Source organism: Ovis canadensis, chromosome 18 (assembly GCF_042477335.2).
Source record: "Ovis canadensis isolate MfBH-ARS-UI-01 breed Bighorn chromosome 18, ARS-UI_OviCan_v2, whole genome shotgun sequence".
NCBI classification, from domain to species: domain Eukaryota; kingdom Metazoa; phylum Chordata; class Mammalia; order Artiodactyla; family Bovidae; genus Ovis; species Ovis canadensis.
The window spans coordinates 29,635,013-29,651,885 of record NC_091262.1 but is presented as its reverse complement, the minus strand read 5'-3'; the positions used below and the strand labels follow the sequence as shown (position 1 = coordinate 29,651,885).

Below are 16,873 nucleotides of genomic sequence, written 5' to 3'. Positions count from 1 at the left end.
CTAATAACATTTTGTATTAACACAGAGGATGGAAGTACTTTATTAGATACTTTAGCTCATGACTCCACAGGACATCCATGAAATAGCTCGGGGAGAGGGACGGTTTGCCAGCTTTTTCAAATGGCAAGAAATGGCCTGATAAGATATCTGAATGATGACTTCAAGTTTGGACTGGTTGACACTACACTCCTCTTGTAAAAAGATCATGACCCTTATTTGCAGTGATTCAATGTTTTATTCTTCTACCCTTCTTGTCCACCCTGGATCCTTCTAGTCCATGGCCGAAGAAACCACTGGAAATGGGAAAGTGGCTGCAAGGTGACCTCAGGGCATTTTTCCAGGCTTCACCCCCTCAATCTCTGCTTCACTCCTCTCAATGCATCCCTGTCCTTTAAACTGGCATCTCAGCTGACCTGCATGGTGTTACCCCATTTCAGCTTAATAATCTCACTCCAATCTCATTCTTCTCTTTTAACTTGAGGGCTTTTGTTATTTTTTTTTTAGGGTAAACTAATAGATATTTATTAAATCATGATCCTAACCCTCTTATATTTACTTAGTGTGCTTGCATTTCTAAAATAAAAGGAAATAACCTTTCAGCATTGCAATGAAATTTTAGTTAATTTTATTTAGACTGGGAGTACTTTTTAAAGTTATATTTGTGGACTTTTTACTTCTGTTAAGCATGAAACAAAAGTAGAATATCAGTTTTGCTGCCTCAAAATATGACAAGACGAAAAAAATCACAGGAGGATATACAACACCCATGATCAAATTTGTTTAGCTGAGAAAACTTTCAAACTTTTTCTTTGCTTTGGTTTTGGCCTTGGTAAAATATGAATTTTAATCTTCAGCCATTTGTCCTCCTGCAACAACATATATTGAGGGCTATTTAAAGATACAGCCCCTAAAAAGTGTCCCCTGCCCCTCACATCCACACTCACCCTGCAGATGAAGAGCACAGTATACCACTGGGGTCATTAGAATGCCGCTGGTCATGACCTCAGCCCTGTGCTCTGTCCAAGGAAGGAAACGGGACAGAGAGAAAGCCCCCAAGTCAGAAACAACCAACCCTGGCTTCCTCGGACACCTGAAGTTCCCCAGCAGGATGTCAGGGTTTCCTGAAGGTTTCCAGGAAAGCCTCAAAGAGCCCCTTCAGTCCAACGCGGTAGGGCTGACGGAGGAACTTACCATGAGGGCACTGTAGGTGTAGGGATAGTGGTAAGCCAGATAGCAGGCATCTTCGGCGTGCGGGAAGGTGACGGCAAAGGTCAGCGTGTAATAGCACTTCCCAGAAGCTGCCCCCGCCCCGGCTGTTCTCTGGCGATAATGATTTCTAGAAGAGAAGGGAGAGAGAGGCGAGTGAGTGAAAGGTGGGAAGAACTGTCATTTAGATGCCATAGACCCAAAATCACTGGAGCCATGAAATTCAAAGACACTCGCTTCTTGGAAGAAAAGCTATGACAAACCTAGACAGTATACCAAAAAGCAGAGACCTAACTTTGCCGACAAAGGTCCATCTAGTCAAAGCTATGGTTTTTCCAGCAGTCATGTACAGATGTGAGAGTGGGACCATAATGAAGGCTGAGTGCTGAAGAAATGATGCTTTCAAATTGTGGTGCTAGACAAGACGCTTGAGAGTCCCTTGGACAGCAAGGAGATCAAACCAGTCAATCCTATTTCCAATTTCCCAAAGGAAATCAACCCTGAATATCTACTGGAAGGACTGACGCTGAAGCTGAAGCTGAAGCTCCAATCCTTTGACCCCCTGATGCAAAAAGCCAACTCATTAGAAAAGACTCTGATGCTGGAAAAGACTGAAGGGAAAAGTAGCAGGTGGAAGAGGATGAGATGGTTTAGATAGCATCACTGAGCCAATGGACATGAGTCTGAGCAAACTCAGGGAGATAGTGAAACACGGGAAAGCCTGATGTGCTGCTGTTCATGGGTTTGCAAAGAGTCGGACATGAGTTAGTGACTGAACAACAATGAAGATCAAAAGCTAGTGAGTGCCTTGGACCCAGATCTGCCTGCAAAGCCTCTGTTCTTTCCACAACAGCACTTTCTTCCCAAAGGCATACATTTGTTACCCCCAACATGGTTCAGCTTCTTGCAGCTTGAGAATGTATGCTTTCCTTTGTCAAAGATGAAGACCCAATTTTGATACTTCAGAGAACGGTACCAAAGTAAATTGCCCCCAGAAGTACATTCCCAGCAATATTTTCCCCACACACTGCCAGTTACATTCCCTTTTTGCCTCTTGATCCTGAGACAGGCTGGCAGGCTTTCCTGAGAAATGCTATCATCAAGGCTGTATTACAATGGAAAATACACACAGACCCAGAAAGATGCAATTCCACATCTGAACATTAACAACATTGGCTTTCTTGTCCATTATGTTTTGGGGTTTCACTGGGGAGAAGGGTGGGGAGAGGGAAGAAATAGCAGATAATTATTCTGTGTGTTCTTGCAAGTATAAAAAATACAGACTATTCTCTTCTGCCATTTTATCACTTTCATGACACCTCCGCCAAAAGAATCAAGCAATCGAGAAAGGAAGAAATAGAAAATCTACTCTCTTGTTTCTAGTGGTTTGGTGGTTTTTCAACACAGGAAGTCCTCTATAGACAGACAAGTTCTGTTCTGAGCGCGTTCGTAAGTCCAATTTATTGTTAAGTCCAACAAAGCCGGTCTAGGTATCCAACTAACACAATTGGGTATATAGGACTGTACTGTAAAAGGTCTATAATTCTTTTCACACAAATAATACATTACAAACACAAAAAGATAAAGAAAGCATTTTTCATTTTATAATACAGGACTTATAAAAGTACAGTACAGTGGTACAGTACAACAGCTGGCATGCAGGGGCTGGCATCGAGTGAACAGGCAAGAAGAGTACTGATGGAGGTGGGAGATGGTAGAGCTGAAGGGTCATCAGCGACAGGAGACGGAGGCTAAGCTGCAATTTGACTTACACCTGATATGCCATCACTCACACGGATGGCACAGGTTCTGGTTCCTGGCTGGATTCAATTCTATCTCCCTCTTGAAAAAAGCGATTCAGTGATACATGTTCACATCTCTGAGAGTTCAAAACTTGAAGGTTCATATATAGGAGGCTTACTGGACTCATACAACTAAGAATGGGAGAAAGAGAAATTCACAGTTCCATGGACTATGACCTGCATTTCTCTCGCCTCAGCTTCTGCCAACATGGCACTCTGGGTCCCTGATCATTCTAGGGAAAGAAAGAAGTTTCCACTGATGTAAGTGTCAAGTGATGATCCCGCCCAGCTTCTCAGCTGCCTATTAATAGGAGCCATAGCCTTTGTGACTACAGGATTAGAAACTTCAAAAAGGCATCTTCAAACATGGTGTTCTCTGGTCCTTGATACCTAACTGGTCTACTCTCTCCAGATTTCCCTAAAGTTCTATAGTTTCTGCAGGGCTAAGGTTCTGATTACTAGCAAGTATGTAAAGAAGCAGATGGTAACTCAGAAAGCATGCAGACCACATATGCTCTACCTCTTATTCTCTCTGACTTCACTCGTAAAGGCTCTACTGCAAACACACATTCCGTTTACACTAGTAATTATACCTCTCTTCGAAGTGAAATGAGCCAGTCGTCATTTTGGTCAAATGGTCAACATTTTGACAACTAATCAAAATGTGGAAGAGAATTTTACATGCACGAGTGTGAAAGCACACGTACACCACACATTTATACTCGTGAAGGTAAAGGCATTACCAAAAGAGGGGTCTAGCTACTCGCCATTCAGAAGCCATTAAAGAGGCCAAGTTGGTGGAAAAGAAAGTTTGCTTTATTTAGATGCTTAGAAGCCAACAACTAGGGGGAGGGTGGACTCCTGTCCAAAGGCCAATGCCCCCTCACTCCTGACAATCAAGGGGCAAGGGCTTTTCTAGACAAAGGGAGGGGGCTTCGTGCAGATACAACACACACACAACCCAGCTGACAGTCATCTTGAAACTGGTCATCAGCGGTCTGACCAGCATCATCTTGATGGTTTTAGGTACAGCTCATCCTCAGTTCCAGGGTCAGCTTGCTTCCACGCCTTTGAGGCCAGTTCTTGGAATCGTGGCAGCTTACTTCATGGCCACAGTTGGGTCATCGTGTAGCTAACTTGTTTCACCTGGTGGGAGTTTCAGTCTCTATGAGACAACTCACAGGATGTGGCTCAGAATATCATCTACAGCCCTTGAGCAGGAACTGTCACTGACTATGCTTAAGGACTACCTTATCGCTGTTATTTGGTCTCGTTTGTCTGTTTTCCTTCGTTTCTACATGATCTCACTTCTCTAACTAAATTTGTTCTTTGGCTAAAGTTTTTCTACAGGCAAAATGCAGGCTGAGAACATGGGGTACAAGGACCATAGGGTCCTGCTCTCTTTCAAAGGCAGGTAAAAATACACAACTAGTGCACTGGGCCTCCCTCATAGCTCAGTCAGTAAATCATCTGTCTGCAATGCAAGAGATCTGGGTTTGACGCCTGGATCGGGAAGATCCTCTGGAAAAGGAAATGGCAAGTTACTCCGGTATTCTTGCCTGGAGAATCCCATGGACAAAGGAGCCTGGCAGGCTCCTTTGGGGTCGCAAGAGTCAGACACGACTTAGCAACTAAAACCAAACCAGTGCCTTGTCATCCCCAAGTTTTTCACCTACATGGAGTAGAACCAGAGCCTGCATCTTTACTCAAGGTTAATAAGATGCCCCCAGGGTGATTGGGGGTGGTCTCATCTCACATGAGTCTTGTTTCTTTTTAGGTTTCCTACTGCATAATTAGGGATAACCAGGTGGCTCAGTGGCAAAGAAACTGCCTGCTGATGCAGGAGATGTAAGTTCGATCCCTGGGTCAAAAAGATGCCCTGGAGGAGGGCATGGCAACCCACTCTAGTATCCTTGCCTGGAGAATCCCATGGACAGAGCAGCCTGGTGGGCTCCACGGTCCATAGAGTCACAAAGAGTCGGACACGACTGAAGGGACTAAGCATGCATTCGGGCATACAACAAGCACAGTTAACAGGATTCAACCGCAAATGGGCCTGAATGGGATTGTGGGCTAACTCCAAAACCAAGTTTTTGTGGTTTGTTTTTTTTTTTTCATTCTATCCTCTGTCTCATAAGAATGGATAAAAAGACAAGTCATCTTTTGGTTTAATACAGCAAGAATTTGAAGTTTTGGCTTTCATAAATCAGGGCTACCTATAAACTTAAAGTCTAAAATAACTGAACGATAAATAATTCAGAGGAGAGCTAGTGAACGTTATTTATTCACTATCATTCTTTATGTCATCAGTATTTGATGCCACCAAGATGCTTCTATTAATTATTAATCATTGCTAACATTCACGGAACATCTAGTATGCACCAGACACTGTTTTAAGAGTTCCATGGACTTTATCTTATTTCATTTCATCTTCAGCACAGATCTATCAAGTGGATACCATTAACATCCCCCTTTACTGATGAGGAATCTGAAGTTGAGAGAGGCTGGAATAATTTTACCCAAGATCATATCATTAATGGGTGGTAGAACTTTGACTCCCAGATCTTTCTCTCCTTGATCTGTTCTTCTAGTGGGAAAAGAAGCCTGGGGAAACTCAAGTGTGCTCTCGAATTAGACCCTAGATGCGTTATGCATGCATGCTAAGTTGCTTCACTTCAGTTCAGTCACTGAGTCATGTCCAATTCTTTGTGACCCCATGAATTGCAGCACGCCAGGCCTCCCTGTCCCTCCTGGAGTTCACGCAAACTCATGTCCATCGAGTCAGTGATGCCATCCAGCCATCTCATCCTCTGTCATCCCCTTCTCCTCCTGCCCCCAATCCCTCCCAGCATCAGAGTCTTTTCCAATGAGTCAACTCTTTGCATGAGGTGGCCAAAGTATTGGAGTTTTGGCTTCAGCATCAGTCCTTTCAGTGATCACCCAGGAATGATCTCCTTTAGAATGGACTGGTTGGATCTCCTTGCAGTCCAAGGGACTCTCAAGAGTCTTCTCCAACTCCACAGTTCAAAAGCATCAATTCTTCGGCACTCAGCTTTCTTCCCAGTCCAACTCTCACATCCATGCATGACCAGTGGAAAAACCATAGCCTTGACTAGACGGACCTTTGTTGGCAAAGTAATGTCTCTGCTTCTGAATATGCTATCTAGGTTGGTCATAACTTTCCTTCCAAGGAGTAAGTATCTTTTAATTTCATGGCTGCAATCACCATCTGCAGTCATGTCCAACTCTATGCGACCCAATGGACTGTAGCCTGCCAGGCTTCTCTGTCCAAGGGATTCTTCAGGCAAGAATATTGGAGTGAGTTGCCATGCTCTCCTCCAGGGGATCTTCCCAACCCAGGGATCACACCTGCATCTTTTATGTCTCCTGCACTGGCAGGCGAGTTCTTTACCACTAGTGTCATCTGGGAAAGTGAAAGTCACTCAGTCGTATCTGACTGTTTGCAACTCCATGGACTATACAGTCCATGGCATTTTCCAGGCCAGAATACTGGAGTGGGTTCCCTTTCCCTTCTCCAGGGGATCTTTCCAGCCCAGGGATCGAACCCAGGTCTCCTGCATTGCAGGCGGATTCTTTACCAGCTGAGCCACCAGGGAAGGCTAAAAATAATGAAGTGGGTAGCCTATCCCTTCTCCAGTGGATCTTCCTGACCCAGGAATCAAACTGGAGTCTCCTGCAGTGCAGGAGATTTCTTTACCAACTGAGCTATCATCTGAGAAGCCCCCTGGATATGTCATCTTGGGTCAAGGATAATATGGAAAGATCAGTTATTCCACAGTTAAAAGGCTCCCCTCTGCTTTTTCATTCCCTGAACCATTTATCTTTGGAAGGATCTGCACTTTTATAATCATAAAGCCTTCAATGAAGCAAGGAGCAAAGTACACAAATGCATAGTTATGAACTCCATCTATTTCCATTTGTACTTTAAAACAGGACGGGAAGTCATATTTTTTATTTTATTTTGGAGAAGCCTATTTTTTTTTCTGTGCGTGTGCATGAAAGAAGTAAATGCCAAGACAGAAGGGGAATTAGATAATTTCATAATGACGATGACTCTGTTTAACATGGGTGTATCATTTCACTTAACAGGATCTAACAAGGCAGAGCTGCCAAGTCACCAGGCTGCCATGTGTCTGTGGTATTTCTAATATTCTGGAGAGCACCAAATCTCTCTCCTGAGATCCCCGGCAAGAATGCGCGACGGCAGAGCTCTTGTATGACATTCATCTTCATGAGTGAGCTGTTCCGTCCCCTCTCACGAGCAGAGATAAATGTCAGAAGAGATCAGCCGTGGTGTATTACATGGCCACTCTGAATGGGCAGCTTCTCTCCCTCTGCCCTTCAGCAAAAAAAAAAAAAAAAAAATTGCTTCAGACCAGAGCTGAGAGAGAATTCAAAAAGGTGTGTAACTGTGTACATTCGAGAAGAAGCAGACCTCAGGGAAGTAAATAAAGCAGAAACTAAAACTGCCCTGTCCTACTTTTATGAGAAGTGTGGAAAAACAAGCCTGCCCATTTCTTTCTTCCCTCAGAGGATCCCTTTTGGTTTTCTGGCTTAGTGGTCTGTAAGGTGGGTGGGCAAGGGGGTGGGTGGAGGTACTCCAGGGAAGGGGCAAGAAGATCAAATCAACTGAACATGGGGAGAAGATGTGAGACTTCCCCTTTAAATATATCACGGTCTTAGAAGAAAGAAACAAAGTGGTTTAACATAAGGGTTGACACTGATGCTGGTATGCTGTGCAAATCGACCTACTGGGATGAATAATTGTGAAACAAGTTAGATTCCAGAGTTAGGAAAAACACTGACTGAAACTACCCACCCTGACTAGGCACCACAGCAACCACTTGCATGAGTTATTTTACAACAGGAGGTCCTGGTAAGGAATAATGGAACTAACAAGCCATCATCAACCAGAAGAATTCAGGGAAGGTCAAAAAGAGACACCGCATGTCCAGTCAACCTCCCAGAATCCTTCTCGCTGGACTCCATATTGGTTGAGCAATGCACACACCACCAGGAAGGAACCCAAGTCAGAATGATTGGCCAGAGACAACCCAGAAACTAATCCCATCACCGTAAAAACTGAGACGTCGAACCACATGTCAAAGCAGTCCTCCTGGGTTCCCTTACCCTGCTCTCCACCTGGGCCCCACCTTAACAACAAACTCTCCTGATTTGTCAATGTCTCCTTGGACAACTCACTTCCCAGTGTTAGACAAGAACCCACTCTCGGGTCCTGGAAGAGGTCCCCCTTGCTCCAACAATAGAGTAACAGTGTTATCCATTCTTCTCTGTTGTTTCCCAGGGCTGGAATATAAGAAATATATTACATTGCATATTGATGGTTTTCATATGTCAGATAGTTAAGTATGGATTGCTACACAGGAGCCTTCCCGAGGGAGGGATGGGAATAGCTCACCATCTCTAATGGCAACCCACTCCAGTATTCTTGCCTGGAGAATTCCATGGACAGAGGAGCCTGGTGGGCTATACAGTCCACGGGGTCGCAAAGAGTCAGACACGACTGAGTGACTTCACTTTCACTTTCTGGCAAGGTACTTAAATTTGCAGAAGACTTCTCAAGTGGATTTACAGATTATATTATCTAAATTAAACCCTACAATACAGACAATTCATTTTTTTCTAAATTCAGCTTGGAATTCAGAGATTGATAATAATATTACATTTTAAGCACGAATGACAAAGAAAATGGAAGAACTGACATGATCTACCTCCTACCCTTAATACTAGCTCTCAAGAATTCTTATTTGTGTAAAAATTCACTAACTAGATCTGGGGAGTTAACCACAATTTTTCAAAATTATCCACCAGACACTTTACAACTATATATTTCATGGTCAACTTTAAGGGTACAGATGCCCCGAGTTATCAATAGTATAAAAATATAATAATTTTACATTTAAAATTTCAAGATTTAAATTTTAAATTATTTTTCTCATCTTTTCCCCATGATTTAAAATTCTAAACTTTTTGCATGTTTTCTAAGGGTACATAATATACTAGTACAGCAAGACTTATATAATTGAATTTTTTAAGTTTTGAACAAGTTATCAAAGTCCATCATGGATTGGGGCTTCTCTGCTGGTCCAGTGGTTAAGAATCCACCTGCAAATGCACAGGACACAGGTTCAATCCCTAATCTGGGAGGATCCCACATGCCATTGAGCAACTAAGCCCGTGTGCCACAGCTGCTGAGCCTGCATGCCTAGGGGCCGTGCTCTGCAACAAGAGAAGCCACGGCAATGAGAAGCCTGCACACCAAAACTAGAGAGGAGCCCCCAGTCACCTCTACTAGAGAAAGCCCGTGCTCAGCAGCGAAGACTCGGCCCAGCCACAAATAAATAGATAAATCATTTTTTAAAATCCATGGATTACTGTATGTTATCAAAATACTTTGGAGATCACTTTTTAAGTGATAATGCTCAGACCCCAAAAGCAGTCAGCCCATTTCCTTAATTGATCATTATTGCTATCACTTTTTAAGGGAAATGAATATCCCATTCTTTCTGAGTGCTCTGTTTTTTCCTTTCACCCTCCCATAGATATACTCAGGTACCATGGCTCCTGGTTCTTTCCACAATAAGCACCCAGCCAATCCTTTAGAACGTGGTGCTAAATCTAAGAATGTAAACAGTCAAAGGACTTCTGAGTGCCTGATGACACATTGGAGACAAAGAAATAAAGAGGCAAAGTTCTCCCAAATAAATATATTAGAATAATACAGTATACTAATGCATATATATGGAATTTAGAAAGATGGTAACAATAACCCTGTATGAGAGACAGCAAAAGAGACACAGATGTATAGCACAGTCTTTTGGACTCTGTGGGAGAAGGAGAAGGTGGGATGATTTGGGAGAATGGCATGGAAACATGTATAATATCATATATGAAATGAATCGCCAGTCCAGGTTCAATGCATGACACTGGATGCTTGGGGCTGGTGCCCTGAGATGACCCAGAAGGATGGTACAGGGAGGAAGGAGGGAGGGGGGTTCAGGATGGGGAACACGTGTATACCTGTGGCAGATTCATGTTGATGTATTGTGAAGTAATTAACCTCTAATTAAAATAAATAAATTTATATTTTTTAAAAAGCAAGGATGAAGAAAAAAATAATCTTCTAGAGCAGAGTGAAAAATTAACATCATATATTAATGCATATGGCAGCTCAGATGGTAAAGCATCTGCCTGCAATGCAGGAGACCTGGGTTCGATCCCTGGGTCAGGAAGATCCCCTGGAGAAGGAAATGGCAACCCACTCCAGCATTCTTGCCTGGAAAATCCCATGGTTGGAGGAGCCTGATAGGTTACAGTCCATGGGGTCACAAAGAGTTGGACATGACTAAGCGTCTTTGCTTTCACTTTTTCATGGAATGTAGAGAGAGAGTACAGATGAGCCTGTTTGTGGGGCAGGAATTAGAGAACAGACATAGGAGAACAGACCTAGGGACACAGGAGGGAAAGGGGAGGGTGAGACAAATAGCAAGATTAAGTCTGACATATATGCATTCCCATGTGTAAACAGACAGCTGGTGGGAAGCTGCTGTATAACACAGGAAGCTCAGCTCAGTGCCCTGTGATGACCTACAGGGGTGGGATGGGGAGGGTGGAAGGGGAGTGGGAGTCTCAAAAGGGAGGAGATATATATATACGTATAGCTGATTCACTTCACGGTACAGTAGACACAAACACAACATTGGAAAGGAATTATACTCCAGTAAAACAATTAAAAGTCAATGACGCACTCTAATAGAAAGAAGATGCAATTAATTGCAATAAAATACCATATATTTTAAAAAAGATTGTGATAAGTGAAAGAGGAAAACAAATACATTTTCTAATCTAAGGCATTTTACCTTAGGGAAAATTACTCTGATTTGTGGTTGAATAGAGATGCACATATCTATCCTGTTGTTAGATCACATTATTGGAAATATGTTAACACAATGTGGCCAATCATTGTAAAACAAGCTACGTGACTGTGTAGCAATCTTATCCATTCATCTGCTTGGATTCATGATTGGAAGATGAAAAATGAATTACATTACACATGCATGGTTTTCATGTTACCCCTCTGTTGCTCTTTAATCACATAACAATTGTCTTGTTAATGAATCTAAAAGCTATTAACATTAACACAGGCATTCTTTAGGCCAAGGCTCTGCTTTGGGATGTCTGATTTCTTCCTTCTCTTCTGGGCAAATACTTAGTCCCTTAAGCTGATGCTTTATCCTCCAGCCCAAGGAACCAGCCTCTAGGGGGAGCTATTCCCTCTCCACCCCTACTCCCCAGAGGATGCTGAAAGTTAATGCTTGTCCAGTCTCCTACTAAGCTACAGATCCGAGCCTGCTGCAAGCTGGGTCTTTCATGCTTATTTAGGATTACTATTTAAGGACACTTAAAAGTTATTCCTTCCTAAAACTTTTCATATATTTATGTATTTTATTGGCTTTTTATTTTTCAGACCCCTGTGCTGGGTCTTCATTGCTGCCTGGGTTTTCTCTAGTTGCGGCAAGCAAAGGCTATTCTCTAGTTGCGCTGTGCAGGCTTCTCATTGCGGTGGCTTTTCCTGTGGCAGAGTACAGGCTCTACGGCACGTAGGCCTCAGTCATTGTGGCACACAGTCTCAGTCGCCCCGTGGCATGTGGGATCTTCTTGGACAAGGGATTGAACCCGTGTTCCTTGCATTGGCAGGTGGACTCTTAACCACTGGACCACCAGCGCAGTCCTAAAAGTTATTCTTGATACACCAACATCCAAATTCATCTTTCATTATTTTCCACTGCAGCTATGGCTGCTATCACTGTAAGGTGATTTTAGTCTCAGTCTCTATAGACCGTAAAAATATCCTAAGAGTCTGTAGCTAGGTGGGCAAGCAAGTAACTGCTATGGAAAATAAATAAAAGCAAATGATTTTGCTATTGTTCTGAAGAATATAAGGAAAATACTAGCCTACCCAGGTCCATATTCTAATACATGCAAGACTGAAGGCTGTCGACTCTTATTATTAATATAAACAGTTAGCCCAGCTCTGTGCTGTATAGACTGTCCTTGCTTTGTGGTGATGTTTGCCCTTATGTCTGATAGAGCAATACGGCTCTAGACCTTTCTCTCTGACAATGCTCCTGTCCTCACAGTCTCAAAACCCAAGAGGCATAAGCATTTTTCATTCTCTTTCTTTTTGATATTTGTAACAATCCTAAACTTTCCAATGCCTGATAATATTCTCCAGGGCCCCTTGTCATCTCAGAAAGAGATACAACTTACTTTATCCCAGAAAATAGGTAGTAGCCTATCAATTTTTACAAGAAACTAGCAATGAGCTAATAATTAATTACATCACTTCTACCTGTCCACAATTCCTATCTCTCTCTCTCTTTTATTATTTTTTTTGTCTTATGAATTTCTATTTTATTTTCTATCAAAGGAAACTGCACAAATAAGCAATTCATGGGCCTGGAATGAATTTGTTTTATCAAAATACATGGATAATTCAAATTTCATTACACCTTTACAGGATAAATTGATGAAACTGGCTACTGATCAAGAGTTGAAGATGAATTCTGAAAATACTTTTGTCTTTTACTTTTTTCCAAAGTGCTATCTTGTGCGGAGGAATAGTTACTTAAGTGTACTTGTCAAAATTCACACTTACCTACTTTGGAAAACTGAAGTGCAGGATGGATAAGAATAAGCCAGAATATCTGAGACATTTTTGTTCACTGAGACAAATGGAAATAGGAAGGAAACTGAAGGCTGATGCAGTCGTCATAGGTTGAGCCTGTATCCAACAAAAGGTCTAAAGGTGTTGATGTGTTTAAATAAGAATAGATGACTTTTCACAGAACCAAAAGATATTTCTTGTGGTCTACTGTGGGTGTCATTTAACATGCTTATGCTTCTGAAAGACACAGCATTTGTCATTGAGAGGGTGATGAGTAAACCAGAAAAGCACAGATTGATCAGGTTTATAAGATTAAAATGGAGAAGCAGGAAGGACTTCCCTGGTGGTCCAGTGGCTAAGACTCCATGCTCCCAACGTAGGGAGCCCAGTTTCAATCCCTGGTCAGGGAACTAGATCCTGCATGCCACAACTAAGACCTGTCACGGAGAAATAAATAAATAGCAAATAAATATTTTTAAAGACAGTTTTTAGAATGGAGAAGTAAGAAGTTGAGGGAGAATGAAAGAGCAAGGGGAGCTAACAGTCTAACTTACTTGTAATAACAGATGTCGTAGCCTGTCCGTACCCAGGTGGGCCTGCCAAGAAGAGCCTCCTTCACGGAATACAGAGTCAGCTGCATCCCTACAAAAAATAAAGGCAGGATTAATCCATGAGGGGGGTAAAAAGGAAAGGAGAGTTGTGGTAGGCTGAATAACAGCCCTCTGACATACCCAGATCTTGGGCCTTCCCTAGCAGTCCAGTAGTTAAGACTCTGAACTTCCAGTCCAGGGGGTATAAGCTTGATCCTGGGCTTCCCTGGTGGCTCAGACAATAAAGAATATGCTTGCAATGCAGGAGAGCAGGGTTCTATCCCTGAGTCAGAAAGATCCCCTGGAAAAGGGAATGGCAACCTACTCCAGTATTCTTGCCTGGAGAATTCCATAGACAGGGGAGCCTGACAGGCTAACCACACGGGTTTGCAAAGAGTCAGACATGACTGAGCGACTAACACTTTTGGGAACTAAGATCTCTCATGTCACACTGCGTGGCCAAAAATAAATAAATAAATAAAATAAAATTAGGAATATCTGAAAAATAAAAAAGATACCCAGGTCTTAACCCTTGGGAGCTGTGTGTTAACCTTCTATGACAAAAGAGACTTTGTGGATATGATTACATTAAGTATCTTGAGAGGAGGAGATCCTGGTTGTCCCTAAATTCAATCACACGTGTCTTTCCAAGAGAGAGGCTGGGAGAGGTTTGAGCTTAGAGGAGAAGCAACGTGACTGAATCAGAGAGATTTGAGGATGCTCTGACGCTGAAGATGGAGGAAGGGACCATGAGCCAAGGACTGTGAAGAATACAGCTCTAAAAGTTGGAAAACAGAAATAAATAATCTGCTAGCCTGTCCAGAGGAAGCCTTCCAACACCTTGACTTAAGCCCAGGGAAACTGACTTGTGGGACTTGAGACTTGTGGACTTCGGAACGGTAAAAAAATACATTTGTCTTCTTCAAAACCACAAAATATGAGACAATTTGTTTCAACAGCTACAGCAAGTGAATTCAAGAGTTCATGATTCCCTTTTCTCTTTCTATACCAGCAAAAGTCTATTTCATCACTGCAAAACAGACGCAATGTCCTAGGATCGAGCCTGGAGATGCGGGAATACTTTTTCTTTGCTCAGAGCCACTCAGGGCATTAGCATACGAGCCAACAGCAACAGGCAGAACTTCCAGGTTCTAGAAACATTCAAGATAAATATGGGGGAAAAAAAAAGATAAATATGGGCTCCTAATCACTCTTTATCCCTTGAATGTCTCCTCTAAAAGGGCCACAGGTGTTAGGGAGAATTTAAACGTTCACCACTCTTTTCTGAGAGTGTGAATGAGCGTTGTTCCGCTGAATCGTGCTGTGCGCCTGTCTATCACAAACAGCAACGCGTGTGCTCCTGGGGGAGTCACGAGATGGAGAGAAGGAATAAGTGAGAGGGCTCACTGACTTCGAAAAGTTCAAGCTGAGACGGGGAGGCAGGTAGTTGTGAAAAGTTACATGAAGTACAGTAAGTCCCCTACATATAAACGAGTTCTATTCCGAGAGTGCATTCCTAAGTCCAATTTGCTCATAAGTCCAATAAGTTAGCCTCGGTACCCAACTACCATAATCAATTATATAGTACTGTACTGTAATGATACTTTGCACACAAATTACACATAGCAAAGACAAATCTTTTTTTTTTTTAATCTCATAGAATAGTACCTTGAAAAGTACAGTAAGCACAGTACAATAGCTGGCGTACAGGGGCTGGAATCAAGCGAACAGGCCAGAGGAGTTACTGATGGAGGAGGGAGAGGAGGTGGGAGATGGTAGAGCTGAAGGATCGTCAGCAATAGGAGACGGAGGGCACGCTGCAAGGTCACTCACGCTTAACATTGATGGCAGAGGCTCTGACTCCTTGCTAGATTCAGTTCTATCTACTCTCTTGAAAAAAAAGAAAAAAATGATCCAGTGATTCCTGGATTGTAATGTGGCAGCTATATCACCACTGTTTTACACTTGCTTCCAAACATCATGGGCTTGAGATAAAGATACTGTACTACTGTGCTCTATACATTACTGGACAGTACACAAAAGAACAACTATTTATAGAGGATGCATGGGGGTGACAATGTACACCACACACGTGAACTAACTTAAGTGACTCAATCTGCAAATGCACGTTTACATCTTGGAAAGTTTGCAACTTGAAGGTTCATATGCCGAGGACTTCCTTCAGTTACATTGCATGGCAATAGAAATTTGCTCTAGGTTGGCAGCTTTCTCGCCATTTAGGTTAACCAAAACCTACCATCCCAACTTCAAACCCTATGCAACCCAAGCAGAGCTTGGTCCAACACTCAAAAGTGACATCATTCTTGGTATTGTTGTGAAAGCCTCTCTCCCCTGAGTGCACATACCGTAATTGAACTGGCTGTTGGGCTTCTCACAGTTGATGATGTTGAAGCGGTAGGGGACAGCGGCCCTCGTGCCGCTCACCTTGAAGTAGAACCACTGCTGGTGCTGCGTGCTGTTCACATCAGCATTGACCAGTAAGTCGTACTCAAACCTGCAAAGGCAGAAGCAAAACGGGTGGGTTAAAAGACTTCAAGAGAACTGCCGACAATGAGAAGTCCACACATCTCAGGTTCTGGATGACAGATCTAAGACCCAGGATCTCAGTTGGCTGGTAAGCTTTGGTTTTCATCCTTGTCTTACAATTTTGGACACAGGCTCTAGAAATTTAAGGAGAGGGAAGCAGTATTAAAAGTCAGTTATACAATTAGAGCACATCTTTTTATTACACAGTAAGAAAGCTTCAAGTAGTGATGTACGGATGTCAGACTTGGACCATAAAGAAGGCTGAGTGCCAAAGAATTGATGCTTTTGAATTGTGGTGATGGAGAAAACTCTTGAGAATCCCTTGGACTGCAAGAAGATCAAACAAACCCTACAGACATGAATTTGAACAAACTCTGGGAGATAGTGGAGGACAGAGGAGCCTAGCGTGCTGTGGTCCATGGGGTCACGAAGACCCAGACATGACTTAGCAACTGAACGATGACAGTAACAATGAAGTGTCTATCCAGGTCGAAAAACATAAGTGTGCTATATTCCAGAGAAAAATGTGATCACATCTGGCTGGATATGCCATTACTATCTGATGGCATTACATGATTTTGAGCATCAGTCTCCTCATATGAAAATTATAAATAGTGTCTAAACTTGCAGTACTGTTTGTAAAGATTAAGTAGAATAGCATATGTAAATCCCCATCAGGGCAACAAACATGAATTAGACTAGTAATGAGGGATTTGTTTGTTTGTCCCCCCCCCCCTTTTTAATTGATTTAGCTTACATGCACTAAAGTGTACAAATCTTAAATGTACAATTCAGCGAGTTTAAACAAATTCATCTGGACACACCTGTCTGACAGTTCACTGGATCAATATGTAGAACAGTTCCTACACCCCAGAAAGTCCTTATGTGTCTCCACCCTGTCACTATGTCTCCAAAAAATTATCTTTTGAGCTTTAGCAACAAAATTGGCAATGCAGTTTTGACTTAATATTATCATCAGGATACTTTGTTTTCAAAAAAGTCTTATCCCAGGCCCTTGA

At 42.5% G+C, this 16,873-nt stretch overlaps 1 protein-coding gene across 1 annotated transcript in view; it reads right to left on the bottom strand.

Moving 5' to 3' along the window:
• Positions 1 to 16,873, bottom strand: part of AGBL1 (AGBL carboxypeptidase 1) — a 692,160-nt gene that overhangs the window by 488,415 nt on the left and 186,872 nt on the right. The window contains exons 14-16 of the mRNA XM_069559284.1: positions 15,674 to 15,822; positions 13,272 to 13,359; positions 1,192 to 1,336 (exon numbers count right to left, since the gene is read on the bottom strand). Of these exons, the coding sequence (XP_069415385.1) occupies positions 1,192 to 1,336; positions 13,272 to 13,359; positions 15,674 to 15,822 (382 nt within the window). The remainder of the gene's footprint in view (positions 1 to 1,191; positions 1,337 to 13,271; positions 13,360 to 15,673; positions 15,823 to 16,873) is intronic.